The sequence below is a fragment of the Vulpes vulpes genome, chromosome 11 (assembly GCF_048418805.1).
Source record: "Vulpes vulpes isolate BD-2025 chromosome 11, VulVul3, whole genome shotgun sequence".
In the NCBI taxonomy this organism is placed as follows: Eukaryota; Metazoa; Chordata; class Mammalia; order Carnivora; family Canidae; genus Vulpes; species Vulpes vulpes.
Window position 1 is genome coordinate 43,371,117 of NC_132790.1, and position 23,913 is coordinate 43,395,029.

The 23,913-nt window shown below is 44.8% G+C and overlaps 1 protein-coding gene and 1 long non-coding RNA gene across 2 annotated transcripts; both read left to right on the top strand.

Annotated features, from left to right (window-relative positions):
• The first annotated feature begins 4,794 nt into the window (after nt 1-4,794).
• On the top strand, nt 4,795-7,394 carry LOC112915879 (uncharacterized). The gene is made up of 2 exons (XR_003234177.2): nt 4,795-5,154; nt 5,500-7,394. It is a non-coding gene; the product is annotated as an uncharacterized lncRNA (long non-coding RNA).
• Nucleotides 7,395-10,172: 2,778 nt separating this feature from the next.
• On the top strand, nt 10,173-13,143 carry IZUMO1R (IZUMO1 receptor, JUNO). Its single transcript, XM_072726188.1, has 5 exons — nt 10,173-10,523; nt 10,846-10,989; nt 11,729-11,917; nt 12,344-12,479; nt 12,564-13,143. The coding sequence occupies exons 2-5, from the start codon at nt 10,852-10,854 to the stop codon at nt 12,971-12,973; spliced, it is 873 nt and encodes a 290-aa protein (XP_072582289.1). The 5' UTR covers nt 10,173-10,523; nt 10,846-10,851; the 3' UTR covers nt 12,974-13,143.
• The last annotated feature ends 10,770 nt before the right edge of the window (nt 13,144-23,913 follow it).

Sequence of the window (23,913 nt, forward strand, 5' to 3'; positions counted from 1 at the left end):
TCCTCCAAAATGAAACAGAAATTAAGATATTCACAGATAAACAAGAGCTGAGGGAATTTATTGCTAGTTGACCTGCCTTACAAGGCATACTAGAGGGAGTCTTTCAGGATGAAATGAAAGGACACCAGACAGTAACTCAAAACCACATAAAGAAATAAATAATATCAGTAAAAGTAACTACATAGGCAAATATGAAAACCAGTATTACTATATTTTTTTGGTTTGTAATTCCTCTTTCTTTTCCTATATGATTTAAAATATGAATGCATAAAAATAATTATAAATTTATATTAACAGGCACACAATGTATAAAAATGTAATATGTGACAAAAACAACATAAAGAGGGGTGTGGAGCTGTAATGTGAAGCTATCTCCAAGTTACTGATTCTTATTCTGTATAGGAGGACTTTTTGCATGCTATTAAAGTTAAGTTGGTATCAATTCAAACTACGTTGTTAGAACTTTAGGATGTTAATTATAATCACCAAGATAATCATTTAGAAAATAACTTAAAAATAAATAATTCTTTTTAATTTAAAAAAAGAACTTAAGAGGTATCTGGGTGGCTCAGTGGTTGAGCGTCTGCCTTTGGTTCAGGTCACAATCCTGGGGTCCTGGGACTGAGTCCCGAATCAGGCTCCCCACAGAGAGCCTGCTTCTCCTTCTGCCTATGTCTCTGCCTCTCTCTGTGTCTCTCATGAATAGATAAAATCTTTTTAAAAAGAACTTAAAACATATATAAAGAAGAAATGAGAGGAAATCAAAATGGCACACAAGATAAAAAATGAAAAAATTTAGAGATTCTCAGGCTTATTCTGCCAAATGATGCAAGAATTCTTTCACTGGAATCTGACATGTAGCCTATGAGCAAAAAGATCCTCCTCTGAATAGAAATTAGCCCACATTAAGACTTTAGCAAAAATGTAATATGAATGTGAAGCATTATCTAAGTAATATGCACAGCCCAGGAGCTTGACATGGTCTGAGAAGCTTTCCCACTGTTGCTGCTGTGAAACTGATGCCTAGTGCCACACAGCAACCCAGGATTTTCCCTAAGCAAATCACTCATACCATGACATTGATGGTTATAACACAAAGGGCTGCTGTGGTCAAATATGTTTGGAAATGCTAGGTTCAGAGGAGTTCAAGAAATGTCTTTACTATAGGACTCTTTGAAGTCTGTAATATATCATGCACATACACTGAGTCCTCAGGAAATGGTAACCGTGAATATTTTCCCAAATTTTTTGTTCATGGCAAGAAATCTGTCATTTTGAAGACTGAAACTTCAGGGAACATCCTTTAAGAAATGGTGCAGGAAAGAGTTAAACATTGTATGGAGGTTTTTCTATACTCCACATTTTTCAAGACCATAGATGAGGTGATGGTATCTAGGGTTGCTGTGTATTAACCTGAGTGACATCTCTGGCCCAGTGTCCTAGGAGGCATGCAATACTTTGCAGATTTTATAATAAGATTTAAGTGCCAAGGAATAATTCAACAGGTCTTTTTTTCTTAATGTAAAACAGGAGAACACAGACTTTGAGGCTAAATATACCTAGACTCAAATCCTTATTTATTCCTCACCACTAATCATGGATTTTAATAAGTCCTACACAACAGCCTCATAACAACACCTAGATTAGTGCTACTGAATAACAGGGGGATAATAACCTAGACAAGCTGACGTACAAAACTGACTATTACAGTCTACTCTTGTCAGCTTGGACCCATTCACATCTTCAACTATACTTAATCTCCATGTAAAGACAATACAGTCATACTTCCACAAGATACAGTTATCCCACATACAACCAGAAGGGTGCTAATCCACTCCCCAGAAGAAGATTCAGATCCTTGGGGTGATGTTCATTCTTCTCCTTTGATATCCTATAACTTAAGTACTGTGATATATAGTTTGCTACTAATACATCTTATGTTAGAGGATAAGGAGATAAGACCTCAAACAACTTGAATAACCGGTCATTTGTAAAATAGGTTTATAATACCTATGTGGGATTATTTGCTCAACCATTTATATCAACCAATTCAAACTATGTGGTATACAGTATTCAACTGGACACATTTTGTCCCTGACTAGCACATACAGCAATGAAATGAGGTCTATCAAGAGTTTGCCATAGGGCCTAGAATAGAGTAATGCTTGAGAAGCCTCAATTGACTTCCCCTTCTCCTGGAATGGGGAAGGCACAGTTCTAAGAATAACCAGAGGCGACTTGTGTCTCTTTACTCTACCCAAAGGGGCCATTAATCTTGCACTAGAAAGTCCAGGAAACTTCTTCAGAATCCAAAGAAGCTACCATGCCAGGGAACTTGGAGAACACAGAGAATTTCCATATTTCTGTGTATATGTGCAGTGTTTTGTCTTTAAGGACAATACAGTAAGATGACTCAGTGGTTCTTCTTACGTCCCAGTATCCATAGCAACCAGACATTCCATGGGCTTTGGTAAAAAAAAAAAAAAAAAAAAACAGAATCATCCACTCAAGTGTGAAAAGACACTTAGCAAGTTAAAATCTAGTTTTGTAAACTGAAGTAATTGACTATTCACAACCATTAACATTTTCCAGAGAATTAAGTCTTAAGTAAACATAATACATTCAAGAGCTTCAAATAGTGTTATATTAAACTGGTTTATAAAAGAGGTCACAAAGAATCACAAAGTCACTTTTCTAGAAATGGCAACTGCATAATCATTGCATTTCCAGAAGGGGATTTAAGCACAGTTTCTTGCAAAATTGATTTTCCCCATCTCTATCTTTTCCTTTGTAGGCAAAAGGATATAAGGAGTCAAATATTTGCCAACTTAAAATTATTCATTCTCTGCTGCTTTTTTCTATAAACAACAAAACACATTATGGACCTTCAAAACCTTCTGTGCATTTTCTCAGATATTTTCATTGTAAGATCAAGACCAAGATATAAAGATTAAAACAAATCTAGAAAGATATATATTTATTTTCTTTTAGTCTATGAAATATAAACTGATCCAATTCCTTTCTTTGAACTTGAAATTGCATACACGCCTAAGAGTAAAAACAATTCACCAACCACATTTGCCAAGTCTCATGGTTAGCAGAGCTGTGGGGAGTCAAGGTGAGCAAGCTGAGACCTTCCAAGCACAGATCATTTAGTAATAAGTGAGAGGGGAATCAGAGGCAGAAAAACAATTTTTTTTAAAGGTGGAAACCTATGAGCTTGTACACTGTGGATGCATAACTCTTATCACTCTGACCACACAAGAAAACTCTGAGGTTTCCCAGAATTTGTCCTGGTATGCTTCTTTGTAAAAATGAATCGTAGGAGAGAATACTTCTTACCAAAAATATTACTTGTTCATTCAACAAACACCTACTGAGTGCCTACCATGTACCAGGCACTCAGTTACAGCTCTGAAACTGACAGACACAGTTTGTCCTGGCCCAGAAGCTTTTAGACCAGTAGGGAACATGTGAGTCAACAGGCAGTTCTGGGATAGTGTGGCATCATGGCAGAAATCATCCTTGGGCTGTGACAGCACCAGGAAGGACGCCTGAGTTAGACTCGGGCTTCGATGAATGTGGACTGCTCCAAACTGAGACCTAAAAAATAATGTGTCTAATAAGGGAAGTATGAAAAGTATTGAGGATAGAGACAAGGTCCCAGGCAAAAGGGAACAGCATGTGTGAATTCCTAAGGAAAGAGTGACCACAGAATGTTAAAAGTATTAAAGATAGTTTGGTTTAGCTGAGATTTGGGACTCTGTCTCTTTCTCTCACCAGGTAGGACTGTGTTTACAATTTTAAAGCTAACACTAGCATTGGCTCACATCCCATCGATGGTGGCAAGGGAGGGATAGAGGGAAGGCACAGTGGTGCTCAGAGTCATGCTTTAAGCAGCCATGCCTGGACAGGGTCACTAAACTATATACATTATAACTATTTAAATTTATTTCATACTGAAATAACATACAGAAGAATGTTTCAAGATCATTTGAGAGGACCTAGTGATAGGTTTGCACCTTTCCAAACAAATTTTTAATTTTAAATATCCTAGGCAGATGAGGTGGGATGTTCAAGGGATGGGTGCTGGAAATTGGATCATGCGGAAAGAGCGCTTTCCATGGGTTCAGAAAGACTGAGTTCTACATACAGGTGCAGGCCCCTGTGGATGGCCAGATGTAGCACATACCACTCATTCATTTATTCAAGCATTTAGAGACTCGTATATGCATCATAAACTATGCTAGGGGTTAGAAGCAGCAGGATAAGGGAACTCAGGGAACTCAGAAAGTACACAGGGAGGCAAAGAAATATGCAGAAGATTATACTACCTTGTGATAAATGCAATACTAAAATGTACAGAAAGCCATGGGAGTCCACAGAAGGGCCCCAAACCCAGGGAGGGGCAAAGGCAGGCTGCCTGGAGATGACGATGCTTGAGTGGAGCCCCAAAGGATGAGTACTTGAGTGAAGAAGCAGGGAAAGGGAGTTCCTGGCAGATAGAATTATAGATACTAAGGTACAGAGCAGTGGCAAATTCAGACAGCAGCAAGTACTTCAATATGGCGAAAGTATAGGGTAAGGATGGGAATGAGAGAAACAGGAGTTTCCAGAGTAACCGAGTGTGAGGCCATGAAGAATTTTGCATGTCATTTAAAGTATTTGTATGAGGTGGGGGAGGAAAAAGTTTCCAAGACAACTCCAGGGCCGTGACCTGAATGACTAGAAGAATAGGGTTCCATTAACCAAATAGAAAAGCAGATTGAATGGGGAGCTAAGAATAACTAGGTCATACTGAGTGTAAGGTGCCTATTGGAAATCCAAGTAAACTGCTACTGGAAATAAATCAACAGATACACACACATATCTGTTATTCTACAGGTCAGGACTGGAGAGAGATTTAAGAGTTATCTCCATATAGGAGATTGTACGCAGTGAGAGTATGCACAGTAGAAAGAAAAGATACCCAAAGATAGAGTTCAAAAAAACACTCAAGTGGCAGATGGAAGAAATGGAGCCTACTAAGGAGACAGAGAAGGAACAAGTGGAGATATTGGAGGGAAACCAGGACAGAGTAAGAGCCCTAAGGAAAAGGAGGAGGTGAATTTCAAGAAGACTGGAGGGATTACCTTGGTCAAAAGCAGCCAAGAGGTAAGTATGATATGGAGTGATCCTTCCCATAGCATAGAACATTTTGGAGGTTGCTGGTGATTTTGGCAAGAGGAGATTCTATGGGACAGTGAGTAGAAGCTGAATAGCAGTGGTTGACAAATCAATGTGAGGAGGCACACAGCAGCCACAATGACTATACTCAAGTCTTTAATGAAACAAGGCTTAGAAGAGAGAAAGACGGGTTTGTAGCTGGGGGAAAACTTTGAGTCAAGAGATATTTGAGGGAGGGATGTTGGGAAGCCTGAAAGAGAAAATGGATTGATCTCAGCTGCACATCATAAAACTGCCTGCAAACTTTGGTTACCTGTTAACATTGTCTTCCAGATACCCAGCAGCAGACTAGGTTTGAATGTCACAGTGAGACACTGGCAATGGGGAAACTGTGTTGAAGAGAGAAGAATCTAGCAGCCTGAGAAGAAAAATAAGTAAGAGACTAAAGACAGTTGTTCATTGTGACATACCTTTCTCCCCTCTGATTTTCAGAGGATCTCTTTCCCACAGGACTCTGATGCTTTTCTATCTCTCTCCACCTACTTGGTCTCTTCAATAGTGACAGACTTCACACTCATTTCCTTTGTTATGATTAGACCGAAAAAGTGAGGTGATGAAAGGCCCCAGAATTAACACACTGAAATCTCACAGAAATCACCAGAAGCTAAAGATGATCCCGTGAAAGTCTGAGAATGAGAGAGAAAATTGAAGGGTGAGGGAAGGTGGAGCAGAAAAGGAGGGGAGAAAGGAGAGGAAGGTGAGGAGAGAGGACAGGGAACAGAAAATGAGAGGTTATGTTAAACTCAACGTGGGAAAGAATAGGTGAGGATGGAAGAAAGGGAGGGAAGGAAGAAGGAGAAGCAAAGAAAGGGGATAGGTCAGGTTAAACTAGGGAACCATATGAATTAAAACAGTGTGTATAGGAAATGCAGTTTTAGGGGTGCCTGGGTGGCTCAATCAGTTGAGGGTCTGGCTCTTGGTTTCAGCTCAAGGCATGATCCCAGGGTCGTGAGATTGAGCCCTGTGTCAGGCTCCCCACTCAGTGACGAGTCTGCTGGAGATTCCCTCCCTCTGGCTCATATGCCCTCTCTCTCTCTCTGAAATAAATAATAAATCTTAAAAAAGAAGAAAAAAGAAGAAGAAGAAGAAGAAGAAGAGGAAGAAGAAGAGGAAGAAGAAGAGGAAGAAGAAGAGGAAGAAGAAGAGGAAGAAGAAAAGCAGTTTTATTCTACTCAGGTATTTTCTGCTCATTTACTCAGCAAACGTGTATTGACTAGCCACTCTGGGCCATGCTCTGTGTTTGGTGCTGTGAACATTACCCTGCCTCCCCCAGGCTGCGAGCAGCCATTCACAGTGATGGGTGGTAAATTCCACGACGACAGTGGCAAGCCCGAGAGAACTACTCACCAATCCTGCGGGGGCACACAAATTCCCTGAGAAGCCATCTGTCCTCTGAGCTGAGGGGTCAGTAGGAGGTAGCAGCCACAGAGAGTGAGCCCTGAGAGAACAGCCAGGCAGAGTGAGGGCACAGGACAGTCACAAATGTCAGGATGAGTGCCTGCAGTCAGGCAGGAAAGCCCAGCAGATTAGCACGGAAAAGGAAACAGGGACCAAATGAAACAGGGTCCTTGTGACAAGTTAAGCATTTAGGGCTTACATTAAGCCTGGAAGGGTTTTTCACATGGGAGTATCTTAACCACCTTTACTTTTTAAAAAGATCATTCTAAAGGGAAAAAAAATCTGCAAATATTGAACTTGGTTAATGATAAGGATGCTCAAATTATTTAGGAGGAAGTGTGTTGAGGTCTGTGATCTACTTTGAAATGCATAATAGAGGGATCCCTGGGTGGCGCAGTGGTTTGGCGCCTGCCTTTGGCCCAGGGCGCGATCCTGGAGATCCGGGATCAAATCCCACATCAGGCTTCCGGTGCATGGAGCCTGCTTCTCCCTCTGCCTGTGTCTCTGCCTCTCTCTCTCTCTCTCTCTGTGACTATCATAAAATTAAAAAAAAAAAAAAAAGAAATGCATAATAGAAAAGAAGACTGGAAGCCTGGCTAGATGTGGGACAAAGAAAGTACAGTAAAATGATAATGGTATAATCGATGTGGTGCATATATGGAGGTTCACTGTAAAATTCTCTCAAGTTTCCTTATGTTTGAAAATGTTCATAACAAAATATGGGGAAATCATTAATTGAATTTAAATTTTAATAAATAAGGATATTCCAAGTAGGAACTCTTACAGGAATTTTATTAAGCAGCCAAGAGGCAATTTTTTACAATTTAACTAATTAATTAATTATGGGGAAATTTGATCATTCTGACTGTTGGGATAACATTCCAGAGAGGGGCAAGGGAGCCAGTGAGGAGGTGGTTGCAGTACTTGAGGCAAGAGGGGGTCATGGCCCAAAAACTGGGGAGAAACAGGGATCAAAGAATTTGAATTCAAGAGATATCAGGAAGCTACATCAACGGTTTGGTGATGGAATGGCTGTGGAGGGAGGGGAGGCCAGGGATAAACAACAAACCTGCCTGGCCAATAATCAATTAAGAGTTGAGCAAGGATGGGGGCACCTGGGTGACTCAGCAGTTGAGCATCTGCCTTCAGCTCAGGGCGTGATCCCGGGGTCCTGGGACTGAGTCCCCGTGTTCGGCTCCCCATGGGGAGCCTGCTTCTCCCTCTGCCTATGACTCTGCCTGCCTCTCTCTGTGTGTGTGTCTCATGAATAAATAAATAAAATCTTAAAACAACAACAACAAAAAAAGGAGTTGAGCAAGAATGACCAATAGATTTGGGGATGAAAAGAAGGACTCATAAGGCCCATGGAGAACTCTGAATCACCAATGTCTCCTTCAACTGGCCTCTGGCTTCAGTCTCACCAGGACACTCCTGGCATGAATCCTTTGCTTAGTCTGCTCTGGAGCTCAGTGGGGAAGTCAGTGGCCGTGACACCAGCACCGGCACCTCCGCGGGCGACCTCACCAGCTGGGGAGAGTGGGAGAGCGGCTACTTCCCCGCTGGGCTGCGCTGCGCCTGCTCACCTCCCCCCCGGAGCTGCCGCCCCAGCTCTGCCCTTGTCGGTGTAAGTGTCCTGTTTTCTCAGAATGAAATTGTTTGAGGTCAGCCGCTTCAGATGGCTTCATCCACAGCCAGCTTTATCAGCCTTCAGTTACAAAACAGATTTCTCTGGAAGACTCATCACAATAAAGCAAAAGCGAGTTTTCCTCTAGGGCTGCAAACTGCCTCTTTTGCTGGAGCAGATGCTGGGGGGATGGTTCTGGGAGAGGCAGCCTCCGGGGCACCTGCGAGGACTGTAATTTCAGCTCATTTACCGCAGCCTTGTCCTAGAGAAGGTTGGCAAGCCCCTCCTCGTCCTTCTTCCCTCCCTGTGAAGGACGTTTACATTGAGGACCTGTTTGCATCTCCATAATTACTTCTGTGCCTCATTGCTGGATTCCTGTCCCTGTCACGCCCCCAGCCTTGGGAGGCTTAGAAGCCTCGTGTTTGTGGGGACTAAAACAGGACAGGCCTGCCTGCTGTTCCCCTGCCAAGGGGATGCCCGTGGAGAGAGACCTGTGGTGTAGAAAGGCAGTATGGTTTGCTATTGGGCCCTAAAAGTGGGACCCCTAGTTCCACTTAAGGACTTGGGAGGCTGGGCCAGTAATCGTCACTGTTCCCAAATAAAGCAGACACAAGCCCCCAACCCCCAACACATAATCTGATTCTGACATTTGACTTTTTCAAAAACAGACTTCACTTGGGACCCGGACAGCATCTACGCTGGAGGTAACCCACTCAGCTGGTCCTTATGCAGCGGACAGAGTGTCTACCTGAGATCAGATCCTAGCTCTGCCCTCCCCAGCGGAGCCTCAGGCCCCCCATGGTTAAGTCGGGGAGGGCATTCAGGTTCGGGACCATTCCCAGGGGCGAGTCAGACCGTGTACCAAAGGCACCAACCCATCCTGGGCCCTTCAGGGTGCTCGGCCCTCAGTGGCTGTGATCACCATGGCGGAGCACTCCATTTCCCAGCATGCAGGCTAACTCCTGTCTGCACATCAGCTGTGCACCTGAGCAACACAGATGGGCTGTTTCCTTCAAGTATAAAAATCCTCTTATTAAAAAAAAAAAAAATCCTCTTATTATTCTAATTTCCTACGTAATGGTTAATGCCTCCGTCACCTTGGCTGCTTGTAACCTTGGAGAGGGGACTTGTTATAAGAAACAGGCAAGGAGGGACACCTGGGTGGCTCAGTGGTTGAGCCTCTGCCTTCGGCTCTGGGCGTGATCTTGGGGTTCTGGGATCGAGTTCCACATCGGGCTCCCCACAGAGAGCCTGCTTCTCCCTCTGCCTGTGTCTCTGCCTCTCTCTCTCTCTCTCTGTGTGTGTGTCTCATGAAGAAATAAATAAATCTTTTTTAAAAATTAAAAAAAGAAAAAGAAACAGGCAAGGAGAGGGGCTCCTTTTCTAGCATTTTCGTCATCTTTGGGCCTCTCCCAAGAGTCCTGTTCAAGTTTTGCAACTTCTCCTGGTTGAGAACTTTCTTGTGAACATGATCACTGCTGAGGACACTTGTAGAATATGTCATGGGACAGGGGTCTCCACATGCTCAGGGAGGCCATTTCATGGGTTGTGATGGGACTTACTTGGTTTTGCTGGTTTGGGCTGTGGTCACACATTTAAATTCTTGGGTCTCGAAGGCCCTGCTTCACCTCTGTGTCACTGTGTCTGTTCACTAGCAGGAACCTGACAGAGGTCACTGTCCCTCAAGCCATGAGGTGGTGCATCCCAGGTGTCTGAGCTGACAAAGGGGCAGGTAGGGCTGCGTTCAGAACGGGTCTGGGGCCCAGAGACAAAGGCTAACAGGATAAAGGAGAATAATTAAAGCTACTAAGATTTACTCTGTGCTGGGCACAATGCCAAGTCCTTTCCGTGAATTTTCTCTTTCGTTTCCTCCCCCCTCCCCTCCCCAGCCATCCCTGTTATGAAACAGCCCTTTATAGAGACGGGAAGACTTGGAGAGTTCGCCCCTTTCTCCGGGTCATCCAGCCAGCAAGGAGCGGAGCCCAGAGCAGAAGTCAGTAGCGGACCAGAGCCAAGGATCCTCCCCGCTACCAGGTCTCCGCTTCTCTGAGAAAGTGGAAGCCCCAGCTCCAGCCACAGGAGGCCCCTCCACCTCGGGAGATGGATGCTCTTCAACTGGAGCCACCTGGAGCTCTGCAGCTGCTCCTGCTTTAACTGGAGCCACCTGGAGCTCTGCAGCTGCTCCCAGACTCCTAGGAAGGGGGGTGGGTGATAAATGGGCCTGACGGCAGCCCCCAATCTCAGGACGTAGGAGGGAGTGGCTCCTGCCTTGAGGGTAAGTATGAAGAAAGCGCTAGAAGGGGCAGCATCTTTCCTCTGTTCCCCTATTATACCATCCCTCCTACTAGGGTCTGGGGGACTGTTGGACCAGGGGCTCCTGGGGGTGGGTGGTGGGTGAAACTAAGGAAGCTGTTGTTTCCCAAAGTGTCGGGCATTTGAGGCAGGATGCTTTTCTGCCTTTCTTCTTCCAGTCTTTCGTTCCCTTCCCTCACGTTACCAGTACTACCCAGAACTGAGACCCACACTCACTCCTTGGGACAGTGGAGGGGATGGAGTGGGTGTCCTATCACACAAGCAGGTGTATCTCCTGTCTGCAGTAGGCCATGGAACGGTGGTGGCAGCTCCTGTTAGGGCTGTGGACAGTCATGCCTGTCTGGGCTGGGGACGAGCTGCTCAATGTCTGCATGAAGACCAAACACCACAAACGAGAGCCTGGCCCAGAAGACAAGCTCTATGAGGAGGTATAGAGGCTGGACCTCGCCTGGGAGTGGGAGTGAGGCTGCTTTGGCAGAGCAGGGAAGGGACACAGTTGCCAAGATGGTTTCTGAACCACCATCAACCCTGACTCATCTGGTTCCTTACGTTGGCATTTGGGCAAGGCCACTGGAGGGACAGTGTGGCCCCTAGAGAGCAGAACTGTTGAGTGCTTCAAAGTTCCTATCTCTGGCTGCCTGGACGCTCGGGGAACAGGGGCAGATGGTGATCCCAGAGGCCCATCACTGGTTCAGCTTAGATCAAACAAGGTCCTCCTTCTTTAGCCTTCCTACCAATAGCCACTGGGGAGACCTAGGTCTTAGGTGACCCTTCCTCAAGCCTGAAAAGCCATTGATGGGAGCAAGGGAAGAGTTGTGGAGCTGCCTTTTACCTGTGAGCTCTGCTGGGCTCTGGTGCCCTTCCACCCAGTGCTCCACATTGCCCTGGGTGTCGTGGGGTTCCTCTGCTGCCCCTCGGGAGCTGAGACCCTGGGACCCCTGTCTCCAGGGGACTTCGCAGCCCATGGCAGGGAGATTGGTGGGCAGGTGCCCTTTGGCTGTGAATTTTGACACGCCTCAACATTTCTTCTGTATGAGTGTTGCTGGCCTGAAGGCCTCCCACTTGCCCAGTGGGACAAAGGGGACAGGTTTACCTTTCTGCCCTAGACACTCCTGAGTCTCCTGCGTCCTATCCGACCCCCAGCCTTTTACTGCTTCATCCCCTCAGTGCATCCCCTGGGCAGAGAAGGCCTGCTGCACAGCCAGTACCAGTTGGCATGCCCACCTGGATGTGTCCCTGCTCTACAACTTCAGCTTGCTTCACTGTGGGTTGATGATGCCAGCCTGTGAGGAGCACTTCATCCAGGCTGTCTGCTTCTATGAGTGCTCCCCAAACCTGGGGCCTTGGATCCAGAAGGTCAGAAGGTGGGGCCGGGGAGGCAGGAGACACGTCTCCGCAAGTGCAGGGCCCTGTTCCTAAGGGCACAAGGTCCACGATGCTAGCGGGAGCAGGACACGCAGTCCCCCTACAGACAAGAGCAGAGCCAGGGGATGGGTTGGGATAAAAGATGGAGAGGAAGCCACCTCCGGCCCCGGGGGGAGAAGGGCAGGGGAAGGGCAGGGGGCGAACAGATGGGAACTGTAGGACGAGGGACCATTCGGAGCTTCTGGATGTAGGAGCTGTGTAGTCTGGGCCAAACAATTGAGCCTCTTAGTGAAGTGATGCTCACAGGCTTCATAAGCCAACAGCCTCAGCCGGCCCCTGCACGAGGAGCCTGTGGCTGCCGAGCCTCTTCGGAGCAGGGCTATCAGCACCCTTGTCTCCTGCGACGCCTGCACCCAGGTGGACTCGAGCGGGCAGGGAGAGCGAATCCGGGACGTGCCCCTGTGCCGGGAGGACTGCGAGCAGTGGTGGGAGGACTGCCGCACGTCCTACACCTGCAGATCCGACTGGCTCGGCTCCTGGGACTGGAGCGGGGGTGAGTGGGGCTCGCAGGGCGGGGGTGGGGTGGGGGGGCCAAGGAGGGGCCGTGAGGGCGGGAAGTGAGCGCGGCCCCCCCCAGGGAAGAGCCGCTGCCCCGCGGGGGCCGCCTGCCACCCCTTCCCGCGTCACTTCCCCACGCCCGCCGACCTGTGCGAGAGGGTCTGGAGCGGCTCCTTCAAGGCGAGCCCCGCGCGCAGGAGCAGCGGCCGGTGCCTGCAGAAGTGGTTCGAGCCGGCTCGGGGCAACCCCAACGAGGCCGTGGCCCGCCTCTTCGCCCGCGCAGCCCCCGCCCGCGCAGCCCCCGCCCGCGGCCTCTCCTGGGGCCTGGCCGGCCTGGCCGCCTGGTCCCTGCTGCTGGCGGCCCTGTCCCCGCGGCCCCGCCCGCGCCCCCCGCCGCGGGGCAGCCTCCTTCCCCGGGCCCCTCCGAGGGAGCAGCACGGCTGGGGGGCTGCTGGGCCCCGGGCTGTGGGAGCCTGTGCCCGAGCCTGAGCGTTGGGTCCGAGGCGCCCTCACCGCCCTGCTCTGGGAGCACCACGGGCCGCCCCTGGCTCTGCGGCCCTCGCCGGCCCCCCCCCCCCCCCCAACGGCAGAGCTGAGGGTCACAGCCCTGGCCTCCCTTCCCACGCTGGTGCCTCCAATAAAACAGCAGCTGACTTTTCCTTTCTGTGTGAGCCACTCTGTCCGGGCTCTGTGGTCGGGGGTCCAGCTGCCCAAAGAGGGGGCCGGTCCGTGGGTGCGCGAGGCCTCCAGCGGCTGCTGCTTCACCAGGAGCAGTCAGCTCCTTCGCAGGTGCAGGGCCGCTCGTTAGAGCCTCGCGACGCCCGCAACGCCCCGGCGGGAAGACTTTCAATACCCCCTTTTTCCTTTTTTTCAATAAGCAGTACATGACGCAAAAGACCCAAAGTCAGGGTAAGGACCACCCAGCCCTGAGCTTTATCTTGGATACCAAGATCGAAGCCCCTCACCTGCTCTAGGCACCTCCTGTTCTTTTAACCCCAGGCACGCAATGCACAGTTCTGGAATTTCAGAAGCCAGAGCTCTAACCTGGTTTTACCACTTTCTATATGACTTTTGGTGAATCTGTTGGCCTTAAGACTGTCTATGCTTCCCTCTGCCCTGAGAGGAATGAGGGAGCTGGACCCCATGATTTTAACTTACACAAAGAAAAAGGAAAAAGCCAAGGCCATTGTGTTGGGATATAGTCTGTGCTTCTCAGGCAGTGCCACACCCTAAAGAACAAGACAGGTGAAGTCTCAACTCGGGAAGGGGCACTGGGGCAGCCTTTACATCCCATCTGTAAGTACAGTGGGAGCCAACCTACCCACGCAGAACCTTCCGGAACCCGGAGCCCAGCAGCTTCTCAGCATAAATGGTGCCTTCCCTACAACCTTTTCTTTGACAAAGAGGGTTTCTGATGTGTCTGCATCTGAGGTAGTTGGCTTTTCTGACAATCACTCATTCTTTCCAGACACCAGCAAGCCTTGTTCATCAGTCTGTCTCTCTTCCTCCCACACTTACCCTGAATGTGTTCCTCACTGCACAGACCCTGTAACAGGTAGGGCACCAGAGTTCTAAAACCAGTGAGGACAGACCTCATAATTGAGGTGCTCCGTCTGGAGTAAGAAACTGAGGTGGAGACAAAGCACTTGGCTGGAAGCCTGCAAGAAGGGGGACTGGGCGGGGGTCCTCACACAAAGAGGTGATGCCTGAGCCCAGTGAAGATCACTTCATTAAGAACAGAAAATAAATGCTAAACCAACACCACTGAGTCCCTAAAGCACAAACTATCTAAAACAGGAAGTTTACTTGCTCTTAAATGAATTGATATATTGGGGCTGTAAAAATATAGGTAAAATTTCTTAAGCCTTGAGGATTTGAATGAAGTCTGAAGGTATATACGTATGTGACAATAAAGCTGAGAGTTTAATGAATTTTTAAAGAGTATTTTTAGGTAAAAATATAAAAATAATGTAAAGTTAAAATTGAGATCACCAAAATAAGATTAGTTCTGGGAGCCCTAACAACGGCTACTGTTTGTTGACCACGGACTCTGTGCCTGGGGCTCTGCTAGGCTCCTAACATGCATCAGCTGCTCCGATCCTTTCAAAAGCTTTGGGAGTCACTCTTACACCCAACTTTCAAATGAGGCCGGACATACGTGGGTTTGAAACCAGGTAAGTCTGACTCCATCGTCCCGGTTCATGAAGCTTACACAGAGCACCCTGGCAAGTGGAGTCGGGGCCGAGGGTAAATGCAGGGAGCAGAGGGAGAGGGGGCAGGCATACAGCAGGTCACAGTCAGCAGAGACTACGGTTCTCCCCGTATGTGGTTAGAGGAGTGACAGTTTTCAGTAGTGGAGAGGAATTGTCAGATTTGCAGTTAAGCGATTTGTCTTAAGCAGAGAGATCCATGCATGTGGCTAAAACACATAGGTCAAAGGATCTCTAACACGGAACAACAGAGGCCCAGCCAGTCAGCCCCTTGGTTCAGAGGTACCCACTTTGAACACTTTCTGGATTTAGCTATGAAAATGTTACAGAAGATGGTTTATCTTTTCTAGCACACAGGCTACCTTTCTGCTCTCTGTTCTGATTGTTTCTTATTCTTCCAATCTTTTTAAATGTGGCAATCCACTTCTAATTTCCAGGAGATTTTTTTTTTTTTTAATTCCCTTCTTCACAGCCTGCTGGTTTTGGTTTTATGGATGTAATATCTTCTCAAATCTCACTGAGGATCTAATTAGAATTTTTTTAAGTCTTTTTTTTTTTTTTTCTTCTAGTGTCTGAATGATCTATTTCCTCCCAGGGCAATCTGTTCTGTTTCTGTTCATCTTCTGCGTGCTGCTCGTTTTCTCGGTGTCTGGTGACCTTGGCTGTGTACCCACATTTAAGGATGACAAGCTGGGTTGATTTTTCTTGCTAGCTAGTATAGGTGTCCTGTGGTTCTATCTGTGGCTCTTTCCCCTGACTAGCAAAGCTGATGGGGACTTCTGGGTGTACAGGGGAAGGCTTGTTAGCTAGAAGACTGCTTCTGAATGTGGAAGTAAATGAGAACAAGCAAAGACTGTCTGGTCAGAGCTTACTGTAACAAGGAAGTCAGCCACCATCACCTGAGTTTTGACAGAGACTCAAAGCAGAGAGAAAGCTTTAAGGTGGAAAGCTTCTGGTATGCCCTAATGGAGGCTGTTGGCCTGCCTACCTCTTCCCCATGCTAACTAGAGGAGGGCATCCTATGTGATTGGTTAGAAATGTGTATTGGGCTTTCTCTGAGTGATCCTCGGTTGGAAGTAGGGATAACGATTAGGGAAACTGTCATTCATTAATCAAGTCCTAGCTGTTTGGAGCTGATTGTAAAAGGGGTAATTGTTTGGCTTCCTGGGCTCATTAAAATGGTGATCTAACCTCCTGTAAATCTGATTTAGATAGTAAGTTGGCTTTCTGGGCTGATGACTACAGATAATGGATTAAAGCTATTTTTATATACACCCTGCCATTGTCCATTTGTATGTGCAATCTCTCGAGACTCAGTTGGCAGGAGCTATATTGAACAGCAGACCCCTCAAATACTGCAGTAAAGATGGTTCTTGGGCCACTCGGTGGCTCAGCAGTTGAGCGTCAGCCTTTGGCCTGGGGTGTAATCCTGGAGACCTGGGATCGACCTGGGATCGAGTCCTGTGTCGGCTCCCTGTGTGGAGCCTGCTTCTCCCTCTGCCTGTGTCTCTGCCTCTCTCTGTGTGTCTCTCATGAATAAATGGATGGAATCTTTAAAAATAAAATAAAATCTTAAAAAATAAGATGTTCTCTTTGGCAGAGGACATGGGGGTTAGGATGTAGAGACATTTTCTCTCTGCTCCTCATGGTCCAGCTCTGAGCCCAGAGCCTCTCAGAGGTTCTTCCTAGAAGATGAGCTCCTCATTCCACTGCAGCTGTCTCTTCCACTACTTCTGGCCACCACTGTTCCCTTTGGTGTATCTTCCAAATATTTATTGAAATCTCTTATTCACTGATGGTTTCCTTCATGTGCTCTAGTAAAGGAACATTTAGAAATAAACATTTCAGTGTGATCCCAGTAATTCATTCTACCTTCTCTAACCAGAAACTGCAGGTTTTAAAAAAGATCTTTTGTTATATAAAGAGAAGATATAAACAGGGCCAAACTGGAGACAAAGAGGCTGGACAATGTGTAGGATGAAATATACAGGAGGGGAGTGACATAAGAAAAGCAAATAGTAGGAATTTAATTGTGAGTAAAGCTCTAAGAAGCATTAACTCAGGCTACAGGAGAGACAGTGAGCCAGATGGTGGGAAATTCAGGAACTATTAGGAAGATAGAGCCTATGGAAATTTGGACTATACTTTTGTACATAGTGCCACAAAATACATATAAGATGAAATGTCGGGGAAGGAGAACTACCACAAAGGAAACAGCAGCCTTGGATAACTCAACTCTGATGCTCCAATTTATAAGATGTATTTTCTGTAGCCTAGATTGTACCAGGCAAGTCTTGGGTAGAGGACATTCCTTCTACTGGTTGCAACTCATTCACTTTTCCACTGGGAAAACATCAGATCCTGTTCAAGTCCTTTCTCAGAGAATGCTGGGAAGTTCTGGGTAGCAGGTGAAAAATGAAAACACCTACGCTTCCCTTGCTTCACGATTCCTTTTTGAGTAACTTTCCTTAGTAAAACTTTATATCAAAGTGAGAAAGTCACTGCAACCTGATATGCATGCACTGGGATCTTGTTCCCCGATTAAACTCTCCTGCCAGGGAAGGAAGCACTCCTTCCATTCCTCCTTCACCACATCACTGCCCACTCCTTTTCCCACCCCATCCCCACTGACCCCCTCCACAAAAATGACTACTTCCTTAGGTATTTTCCATTGTCCCATTGCTTTTGCTTGGGCTTGGGGATGGAAGATGCAGATTTGAGATTATTCTGGTATCCAAGGCAGGTGTCGTTCAACTAGATCCCATTTCCCACTCTAGGCCTTGAGACGGCTTGAATGTCCAGTCTCTTCTTGCATCTCAAAGGGGCGGTATTTTTGCCAACAAAATCAATCACTTGTTTTCATTGCCCATCTTTCCTTCTACTCTGCTTACATCCATCCTCAGGTTTAACTCCCCACAGAACTGGAAACGACTTTTAGTAGTGCTTTTGCTACAAATGAACCAAATAGAAAAGTCTGGAGGAAGAGAGAGGACTTCCCAGAAAGGAGAGGCTAATCAGAGGCTTGGAGATGCTGGTGAGACAATCAGTATAGAGCTGTTTATCAAACAATTAGCTTGGGGTACATAAGAGGTCAGAGCTAGAGATAAGAATTTTGGAATCACTTCTCTGGAAGTGTTATTTGAAGGCTGTGGAAGTAAACATGTTTTCTAAGAAAAATGTAGAGAGAAAAATAAAGAGCGTGTGGAGAATCCCTAACTTATGGTTTAGAGATGACAAGGAAAATGGAGCTAGTCAAAAAGCAAAAGCCAGGGGTAGAAGAGAAATGAAAAGAACTGTACCTCAGAGGGACAACATCAGAGCTTGAGTTGCCATCCATATATTAATTCATAACAAAAATATTGAGTTATTACTCTGTGCTAGACACTGTGTTGTACCTAGGGACTGTGGGACTGAGTATACGATGAACAATGACTAGACTGTATATAAAAATAGGACTCGGGGATCCCTGGGTGGCACAGCGGTTTGGCGCCTGCCTTTGGCCCAGGGTGCGATCCTGGAGACCCGGGATCGAATCCCACGTCGGCCTCCCGGTGCATGGAGCCTGCTTCTCCCTCTGCCTGTGTCTCTGCCTCTCTCTCTCTCTCTCTCTCTCTCTCTCTCTGTGTCATAAAAAGATAAAATTTAAAAAAAAAAGAATATTAAAAAAAAAAATAGGACTCTGCCCTGTAACCTGTAACTATCAGCCCAGGAAGTCAGCTACTACCTGCAGGAACCAATCCAAGAAGTCAAACTGCTATCTATAACAACCAGTTTAGGAAGCCAAATAATAACCCCTCTAACAATCAGCCCCAAATGACCAGGACTTGATTAATTACTGACAACGTCTCTATTTTTTGGCCCTGTTTCCAATGTAGGGCCACTTGGAGAGCACCAAATACGCATCTCTAACCAATCTCATGCAATGCCTCATTTCTACTTAGCCACCTAAGCTTCCCCATGCTAACAGTATCAAATCAGGGCATACCCAAATCCTTGTCTTTTTTCCAATCTTCTGCCTGCCTTTGGGTCTCTGCCAAAACTCAAATGATGGTGACTGACATCCTTGCAAGTTAGTCTTTGCTTGTATTCATTTGGTTGGTCTTCATTTATCTTCATAGATAGAATAATGAGTGAGGCAAATATGATTCCTGTCCTCGGGGGAACTTATATAGTAATGAGGAATTCAGTAAAGATATGAGTAAATAGTCATAAATAAATAAATACAAATAAGACAATGGTTTGGAAGGAACCATATAAGGGACACAGAGAGGATTGGGGGAGGTGATTAATTTTCATGGGATAGACATTTTAAAGGAAAGGAAGCCTAGGGGACATTGTGAGGACTGAGGGGCATGTTTGTAGGAAAAACAAAAAGGCTTACTGGAGGTAAAGTTCAAAAAGAGCTGAAGAGCTGAGGGAATGAGTTCAGGGAGGGATGGGCGATCCATTCCGTAAACACAAAGATTGACTTTGGCAAGGAGGTAAGACACTTTTTTTATTGAGACAGGAGGAGAAGGGAGAAAATATGAAAAAGTCATTTCAGAATTAAAATGCTTCAAATATAAATGACTGAATGAATTAACATTAAGACTTTGCCATCTGCTAAGAGTTCAGACACCATGACTGGGTTATTGAGCAGTCTAGAGGGAGGGAGCTAGAGGGAGCAGTCCGGTCAGAGAATGGAGCCTGGGCAGCTGCTCCTCACAACCAGCTTTCCAAATTCACAGCCCAGGCAGTTCGTCTATCTTAGCCATATGGTTAGTGTAAATTTTCCAGAGGATTAGTATCCACCAAAGGATGAGATTGAAAAAACTGAAACAGGATTATTTTCAGGGTCAGGACATTTTATGATTAGAATGGCTAAGAGTTAGTGCCAACAATGAAAACTCAAAACAAAAATTAAATTCATCCTGGCCTTTTCTGAGCTCTGCATGTATCTGCAGAGATGGGAGCTATGTTCCTGATCCCAGAACAGCCTGTGATTGTGAAGCTGCTGGTCTCAGGTCCTCTGATGCCTGCTTCACAGAGGAAAAATATAGAACTTAACAGGCTCTAATTACTTTAAATCAAAGATGAGCTTTGGAAGGAAGGAGTAGTTTTCCCTGGAGCAAATCCTGATGCCTTAACAGAGAGCTCCAAAAAGCCGGATCATAGATGAGAACAATGAGAAGGGGGCCATTTCTCACAAATGGCTAGGTTTACAGTTTCTCTGCCATGGGCATAAGCCAAACATGATTTGGGGTTTTTTGCCCTCCAAGAGCATCAAAATAGCCATAGCAAGACATTAATTAACATATGTTGCTGTTTTCATTATTAAGTAAAATATATAGCATCACCCAGTTCTTAACCCATTTCCTAGCCTTGGTCCCTCCAGGAGATTCAGAGGTGGGATGGAAATATTTGTCTTGCACATGACTTAATTTTAAAAAGTTAACTGACAAATTGATGATGTGTGAAAGTAATGAGTGAGGTGGAAATGTAGGTGAATATTTTCATAATTTTCATGAGAACTTTCTCAAGCCAAGAGCTATAAAGGATCAATAGTTACTATTATTTTTAAAAGACATGATAGAGGACAGATGAACAAAGAATATATATATATATATATATATAGAGAGAGAGAGAGAGAGTGGAATACTACTCAGCCATCAGAAAATGAATCTTACCATTGGCAATGATGTAGGTGGAACTAAAGGGTATTGTGCTAAGGAAAATAAGTCAATCAGAGAAAGACAATTATATGATCTCACTCATGTGGAATTTAAGAAACGAAACAGGATCATATGAGAAGAGAGGGAAAAATAAAATGAAACTAAATCAGAGATGGATACAAACCATAAGAGACTCTTATTCACAGAGAATAAACTGAGGGTTCCTGCAGGGGAGGTGGGTGGAACGATGGGGTAACTGGATGATGGACATTAAGGAGGTCGTGTGACGTAATGAGCACTGAGTAATTATGTAAGACTAATGAATCACTGAACTCTACATCTGAAACTAATAATACATTATAAGTTAATGGAATTTAAATATTAAAAAATATAAAAGACACAATAGAAAGGAAAGGGAAAGGGATTTTTAAAAACATTGTAAACAAAGATAAAAGGCAAATGAAAAATAGAGGGAAATATCTATGACACACATCTATACATAGATGTTAATATTTTTTAATATAACAAGAGTTTTTAAAAATCAATATAGGGGTGCCTAGGTGGCTCAGTCGGTTAAGACACTGACTCTTGATTTTGGCTCAAGTTGTGATCTCAGGGTTGTAAGATTGAGTCCTGCAGTCATCATAGAGTCATTCCCTCAGCTCTCATTCCCTTAACTCTTCAGCTCTCTTTGAACTTTACCTCCAGTAAGCCTTTTTGTTTATCCTACAAACATGCCCCTCAGTCCTTGAAGTCCTCTCCCTTTGCTCCTCCTCCTGCTCATGCTGTCTCTCAAATAAATAAATAAAACCTTTTTTAAAAAATCAATATAAAAATATGACCATTCCAATTGAAATATGGGCAAATGATTTGTATACGTAATTCACATTTGGAATAAAATCTAAACTTCTTACTTTGGCCTTAAAGGTTCCACAAACCTGCCACTGCCTACTTGTCCAACCTCAGCTCCTAAGACTTTCTCTGCTGCTTACTGTTTGTTCTCTAGTCACATGGGATTTCTTCTAGTCCTCAAATAGACTAAACTCCATCCTGCCTCAGAACAGTTGCACTTGCTGTTTCCTATTCCTTTGATGTTTTTGCCCCATATCCTTGCATACTTAGGTCTTTCTTATAATTGGGTGGGTATTGGTTCAAATATCACATCTTCAGAGAAGCCTTCTGTAATTACCCAATATATACTTTATTGCATCATCTTAATTTTTTTATAGTTTGTATCACCATCTGAAATTGTGTATGTGTGTGTGTGTGCTTTCCTTCTCCCACTCCTATTTGAAGACAAGCTCCTTGCAAAGAGAGCCCCCTATCTCTTGTTTGTTGCATTATCCCTAATATCTAGAATGTTTCCTGGTGCATAGTAGGAGCTAAAATTACTAAATAATGAAGAGGGGCAGCCCGGGTGGCTCAGCGGTTTAGCGCCGCCTTCAGCCCAGGGCGTGATCCTGGAGACCCAGGATTGAGTCCCAAGTCAGGCTCCCTGCATGGAGCCTGCTTCTCCCTCTGCCTGTGTCTCTGTCTCTTTCTCCTCTCTGTTTCTCATGACTAAATAAATAAAATCTTGGGATCCCTGGGTGGCGCAGTGGTTTGGCGCTTGCCTTTGGCCCAGGGCGCGATCCTGGAGACCCGGGATCGAATCCCACATCAGGCTCCCGGTGCATGGAGCCTGCTTCTCCCTCTGCCTGTGTCTCTGCCTCTCTCTCTCTCTCTCTGTGACTATCATAAATAAATAAAAAAATTAAAAAAAAAAGTTTAAAAAAAATAAATAAAATCTTTAAAAAAATAAATTAATTAATGAAGAAAAGAAAGAACACATGATCAATTAACATGAACAAAGGCTTAATTTCATAGGTAATCAAATAAATGCAAATTAAAAAACTAAAACTTATAAAAAACCATTTAGATTGACAATAATTAAAAAGAATATCATACTGTCTTCTGGTGGGAATGTAAACTGGTTGACATTTTATGAAAGGTAAATTGGCAAAATGCATCAAAATTTAAATTTTCTTTTGTTTTTTTTTTTAAAGATTTTATTTATTTATTCAAGAGAGACACAGGGAGGCAGAGACATAGACAGAGGGAGAAACAGGCTCCTCCCAGGGAGCTTGATATGGGACTTGATCCTGGGACTTGATCCCTGAACCTGGGATCACACCTTGTGCCAAAGGCAGACACTCAACCACAGAGCCACCCAGGAGTCCCAAAATTTAAATTGTCAAATCTTTTGAGCCATAATTCTGTATTTATGAAGAGTCCTAAGAAAAGGTCACTTCTGCTTCAGACCTAAATGATTAACCCTTTAGATAAGTCCAAGAAACTCAATGAATCAAAGAACAAGAAACATGAAGATAACACCAAAACAAATCATAACAAAATTGCCCAAAATCTCAGATAAAGAAAAAATCTTAAAAGCAGCCAGAGAAATAAAAGATTAAATATATTCAGAGGAACAAAATTAAGGGTGGCAACATATTTCTTATGGTAAATAATACAAGTGTGATGATAGTGTAGCAACACCTTCAGAGTTCTGAAGGCAAATTGTTATTCCACACCTGGAAAAAGTATCTGTTTGGGGCTGAATGGTGCCCCCCTATTCATATGTTGAAATCCTAATCTCTCACTAGCTCAGAATGTCATTGTATTTGGAGATAGGTCTTTTAAGAGATAATTAAGATAAAATAAGATCCTATTGTGGATGCTAATCCAACATGGTAAGTGTCCTTATAATAAGAGATTAAGACACAGATGCAGTCTGAGAGATAACTACAAGGACATAGTGAGAAGGCAGCCATCCTTACGCCAAAGAGAGAGGTTTCAGAAGAAACCTAACCCGTGAATACCTTGATCTCAAACTTCCAGCCTCTAAAACTCAGGGAAAATAAATATTTCTTTAAGAAACCCAGTCTGGGTATTTTGTGATGGCAGCCCTAGAACACTAATATGATATCTTTTAAAAATGAAGACAAAATACTTTTTTTAAAAAAACAATTTTTAGAAAATCTGAACGAATTCAATACTAGCAGACCCACACAATAAGAAATGTTAAATAAGGAGAAAAAACTCATAGATCAAAATATAGATCTATACAAAGGAATGAAGAACATTGAAAAGATTAGCTACGTGAGTAGATATGCAAAATCTTTTAAAATGACTTAAATCTCTTCAAAGTATTATATTTTGTGGTGGTGGGGAAATAGCAGTATGTTATTGTAAGGTTCTTATACCATTGTGAAGTGGTATAATATGACGTTACTGATTCTGGACCCAATTTCAATGTGTACATGTAGAGTTTTCCCACATCACCAAGAACTTCTCCAACACCAGTTGGATGTCCTACAATTCAACTCAATTCTGACACTATCTACATGGAGAAAGTCATATCTCACAGGTAAAGGGTTCGTCCTACAAGACTGCCCCCTAACACACACACACTGCTGATGCCACTCACAAGCCCAGGTTACCACCTGCACTTCTGTTCAACTGACCATAGATTGGAGGTTCCAATGATTCCCTTCTTCAGTTTAATTAATTTGTTCGAGTGGCTCACAGG

Coding starts and splice junctions, on each gene's coding strand:
- IZUMO1R (XM_072726188.1), top strand. CDS start 10,852: ATGGAACGGTGGTGGCAGCTCCTGTTAGGGCTGTGGACAGTCATGCCT. Junction 10,990..11,728: donor AAGACAAGCTCTATGAGGAG/GTATAGAGGCTG, acceptor TCATCCCCTCAG/TGCATCCCCTGGGCAGAGAA. Junction 12,480..12,563: donor CTCCTGGGACTGGAGCGGGG/GTGAGTGGGGCT, acceptor GGCCCCCCCCAG/GGAAGAGCCGCTGCCCCGCG.